The 5,178-nt window shown below is 35.2% G+C and overlaps 1 protein-coding gene across 4 annotated transcripts in view; it reads left to right on the forward strand.

Annotated features, from left to right (window-relative positions):
- LOC106688461 (very low-density lipoprotein receptor) overlaps positions 1-5,178 on the forward strand; it is a 95,555-nt gene that overhangs the window by 60,630 nt on the left and 29,747 nt on the right. For all 4 annotated transcript variants that reach the window (XM_067050348.1, XM_067050351.1, XM_067050349.1 and 1 more), the window contains 3 exons: positions 1,283-1,531; positions 1,897-2,206; positions 4,810-5,028. In XM_067050348.1, coding sequence (XP_066906449.1) covers positions 1,283-1,531; positions 1,897-2,206; positions 4,810-5,028 — 778 coding nt within the window. The remainder of the gene's footprint in view (positions 1-1,282; positions 1,532-1,896; positions 2,207-4,809; positions 5,029-5,178) is intronic.

The raw sequence follows: 5,178 nt of genomic DNA on the forward strand, positions 1-5,178 counted from the left end.
TTCTTTAATGTTACAAAAGGAAAACAAAACTGTATGTGCCAATTTGGACATACGGAGTTAAGCTTTGGGGCTCCACTAAACCTTCGAATTCCTTTCGTATCCAATCCTTACAATCCAAAATCCTCAATGTACCTTACTTTGTCACAAATAAAATCACACATAAAGACCTTAATGTTCCATATGTAACCGATCTAGCCCCAACCAGGTATTATTCCTTCCATTATAGACTCCTTAACCATCCAAACCACTAGTTTCTAACCTTGCTTCTTCTTCCATTCCTTACAATCCTCCAAGGCGGCTGAAAAGAAGATGGTCACGAGACCTGCTAATATAAAAACTTCATTAGAGTGCTGAAATGTTCTTAGCAAAATATAGGGTTCTTTAATGTTGAAAAAGGAAAACAAACCAAACAGGTTAGCATCTAACATAACACTGTATTCAACTGACTTATAACAGGCAGGGGAGTTATGCCAAAGAGCTAATACGCATATCAAATATTACAAGTGCTACCAATAGGTAGTTTCTCTACACGCCTGTATCACTCCATAATAACATACTAAATGTATAATTATGTACAGTTGTAAATTCTAATAAAGATAATAAAAAAAAATTCAACGTAACATTTAGATTTCTCAAATTTGAGTTATTAGCATTTAGCTGTCTTTTTACTGTATGATTGGTATGATGAGACAGAAAACGAAAAGTAGTCACTAATAAATATTTAAACCTAATTTCAAAATTAATTAGTTATTCATTTATAACTTAATTTCAAAATTAATTAGGTATTCATTTATAACTTGATTTCTTACTTTTATATTATGAGATCTATTCATAAATATATATGTTCAATTTTTTTTGTTTCTTTGGCGAACTAAATGTACCAAAATCAAACCCTGCATTTCAAATTCAAATTTATCTGACATCTACTCACCACTTCCTCTACTGTACATCAGGTATCAACCTTCCCTAATTTATAACCCTTCTGTTTAAACACATTTTGCTTCTCCAAACTGAACCAATATTATAATATTATAGGTAATATAAATATTAAACATTAGCATTGATTATTTGTAAATATCTTAAATACCTTTTTGTTTTATGTATTTAATTTTTTTTGTATTTAAAATTATCGATGTGCTATTATAATATAAGTTGTAATTAAGCGTGGGCACACTATTTTTGGCCAATATATTGTGGAACCTTATAATTGTTCTAAAGGGACCTAGTCCCAGTACAATAAACTATTTTTCATTTCATTTTAAAATCAAATATTTGATTTTAGCTGGAATTACTTCCTCATGTAAGGAAAGTGAATTCGATTGTGGACATAATATATGCATTCCTAGCAGTAAAGTGTGTGACAGAAAATCAGACTGTCCAAATAGTGAAGATGAACCATTTAGCAAGTGTAATTTAAATGAATGTATTGTTAACAATGGTGGTTGTTCACACTATTGCGTTGACACAGCAACAAGTTACTACTGTTCTTGTAAACCTGGATTCAAATTAACTGGAAATTATTCTTGTGAAGGTATAATTTATTTTATGATCTTTAAATAATAACTATAAAAAATGTATGTTAAATTTCATTCTCATATTTCAATGTATGTTAAAAAATCGTCGCCAACTGTTTTTAAGAAAATATTTACTGAGTCTAAATTTTATAAAATAAATCTGAAAACTACCAAAAGAATGTAATAAAAATTTGGGCATGTTTAAAAAAAAAACATTTTATTTTTATAAGATGTTCTGAAAAAAAAAAAATTCTTATTTTATTGGAAATGTAACCTTATTTAAGATTTTTCATAAAAATTAATAACTAAATTTTTTTATGACTTTCATAAAATGTATAACCAAAGTATTGAGAACAGTACTAAATCCATTTATTTCATGTAGATATAAATGAATGTGACAACCCTGGTGCATGTTCTCATATGTGCATAAATGAAGAAGGTACTTATAAGTGTGAATGCCAAGCTGGCTATTTAAAAGATCCTTATGATCGTACACGATGCAAACCAACAGAAGGGCACACACAGCTGTTGTTCACTCGACTTTTTGATATCAGAATTATGTCAGTTGATCACAGAGATATAACAGTAGTTGTAAATGACACTAGATCTGCTACTGCCCTGGACTTTGTATATAAAACAGGATTTATATTCTGGAGTGATCGGAGTGACTCAAATGAACAAAGCATTTATAAGTAAGTTATAAAGCTCAAATTTATTTTATTTGATGAAAAATACAATTTTAAAAAACAAGAATGATATAAAATGTATTTTTTTTTTAATCTTCAAAAGGTACGGGGCCTATCCGTGTGTGGGATTTTTACCCACTAAAACCACCGCCCTACACCTGTTTCTCACCCTCCACGGGACCGCCGTTAGGCATTACATCATGGGGGTGAATGGTTGAGTGCCGCCTCACTGTTTTAAGCTTCTGGTTCGCCTATCTTTCTCCTCATTTCTTAACTTCTGCATCACCTGTGCAGCAAATCGTTGGCCTGCCATCCAATAATCTTGGTTAAGCTGCATAATATTGACGATATTATCTGCTGTCGGGTCAGAGGCGCAAACGCGTCGGAACTCTTCTTTCTTCATGAAAGCGGTGACAGAAGAAGAAAACGCGTTCTGCACTCTCTTCCATTCCTGGGCACAATGGACATTCTCCAGTCTCATCGAGCTTGAACCTATACTGGTAGGCTCGGAAGCAATCATGCCCTGTGATAAACTGGGTGATATAATAGTCTACCTCCCCGTGGTTCCTATTCATCTAGGCCTCGATGTTCGGCACCAGCCTGTGCGCCCATCTTCCACTGAATGCCATATTCCAGCGACGTTGTCATTTTCTTAGAGTCCCCATTCTTAATACGTCTCTTGGAATACAGTCATCACTATTATAAGAGCGGCTCCTCTCATCTGCGATCAGCTCAATCGGTGGCATCCTGGCCACTACGCAACCCTCTTCGTATGAGACTGTACGAAATGCGCTGATCACTCTTAGCCTTAAGAATGAGCTCTTATTTATATTTTGCTTCGACGACCATCGCGATATCATCAGCAAAGCCCACTATTTCGGAACCCTCTGGGCCCTGTTTCATAATAAAGTACAAACTAATACTATTAGTCTTGAGGATTTATCTTAATTCAATTACACAGACTTGTACAATAGTAACTTGTACTTTAGTATTTTTTAATTTCTATAATGTCACTAATAGTCCTCCCTATCATGAAAAAATAAGTATTAGTATTATTACCACTCTAATATCTACACTTGTACTATGAACTAATACTATTAGCTTTCATTATGAAACAGGACCCTGGTAGACTAAGTCTAAGGACTCCGTCGTACATGGCATTCCACAACAGAGGTCCCAGCACCGAACCCTGGGGTACACCGCCAGTCACCTTAAACCTTCTCGAGCCGTCCTCTGTCGAACATATCAAGGTCCTATCCTTGAAGTAGCCATGAATGATACTCCTGAGGTATCCAGGATCCAGCTCCATCTTGCTTTGTTAAAGGCATTCCTTACATCCATCGTGACAATAGCACAATAGCATTTTGCGCCTCTTCTCCATCTCTTCCCTGATATAGCATTCCTGGCCTTTTCCACCACCAACGTGATAGCATCTACTGTGGATCTCGCTTTCCGGAAGCCAAATTGATTCCTGGAGAGGCCTACCACTCCTTCTGTGAACTCTTGTAGTCTATTTGCAATGACCTTCTCCAGAGCCTTCCCAGCTGTATCCAGCAGGCAAATCGGTCGATAGGCTGAAGGTTCTGATGGCCTTCCTTTGCTCTTTGGGATCAGAACCAGGCGTTGCCTTTTCCATGGTGAGGGAAAAGACACCTCACGCAAGCAGGAACTAAAGACACCCAGAAAGAGATCTGATCTGGTTTCCATTGCCTCCTTTAGTGCTACATTCGGAATACCGTATGTGCAAGGGGCCTTTCCCATCTGAAGGCTTCGGCAGATGTCACTGAGCTCTTCTGTCATTACCCCTGGCACATCAAATGGGGGTAACGACTCTGTCTGCCTTAATTCCTCTTGTTCAGGTAACAGAGTAGTAATGATCCTCTGCACTGTCACCGGGCACTTGGGCGAGTTCATAGCACTGGTTTTCAGTTTCTTCATCACTGTGCGGTAGGGTCTTCCCCACGGATCCTTATCCGCTTCATCACAAAGCTCTTTCCGGCATCGTCACTTACTCAATTTGATAGCTCGCCGGAATTCTCGCCTCTGATCCTTGTATTCCTTTTGGAATTGCTGAAACAGCGGGCTGCCTGATATAATGATGACCAAAGATATAAAATGTATGAATATAAAAATATGTATGTAACAGTAAAATAATAATGATATTTAATAAAAATGATAAGCTTTATTCTTAAATTTTAACACTTAGCATTAATGCTTCATTTGAATAACAAGCACAGTTAGTATTGAGTGTTACATTTAGTTGATCTCAATTTCTTACCATTGCTTAAACAATTCATTACTCTTTATTTTAAGAAGTAAATAATACTAAATAAATGCATACAATGTCCTATAGTAGTATGAAATATAAATATTTATTTTAAGTTCCCATGAACAGTTCTTTGGTTCACTAATATTATATAAATATGTCATCAAAGAAACTAAATAAAATCCTAAAACACTACAAAAACAACTTGATTCAAGGTAAACAAATATTGGAATTTCAGTTTTATTATTTTTAATAAATTTACTTCTGGCACAGTAATAATGTTTATTTATTTGGAGAAATTGACTAAAATGCTTTATTAAATAATAATATTATTGAATTTTAGAGCTCCAATAGACCAAGGAAATGCTCGAACTGTAGTTATAAACAATGATGTTATAGTTTGTGATGGTCTAGCAGTTGATTGGATTTATGATCATGTGTATTGGACTGACACAGGAAAGAACACTATTGAAGTAGCCACCTTTGATGGTATCATAAGAAAAACTTTAATTTCACATGAACTGGACGAACCACGAGCATTAGCGTTGGATCCTTTTGAAGGGTAAGTATTTTAAATTTCATCATAAAATTTGAATACTATGGACATTAGTAGTTTTGGAATTTTTTAAAAATGTAATTATGAGAGATAGTTGACCGTGGATGATAAATGAGGAGAAGATGGTTGGGGGTGCGGTCAATGAAAAACACAAAT

Source organism: Halyomorpha halys, unplaced genomic scaffold, assembly GCF_000696795.3.
Source record: "Halyomorpha halys isolate HHAL.00 unplaced genomic scaffold, Hhal_1.1 Scaffold1131.1, whole genome shotgun sequence".
NCBI classification, from domain to species: Eukaryota; Metazoa; Arthropoda; class Insecta; order Hemiptera; family Pentatomidae; genus Halyomorpha; species Halyomorpha halys.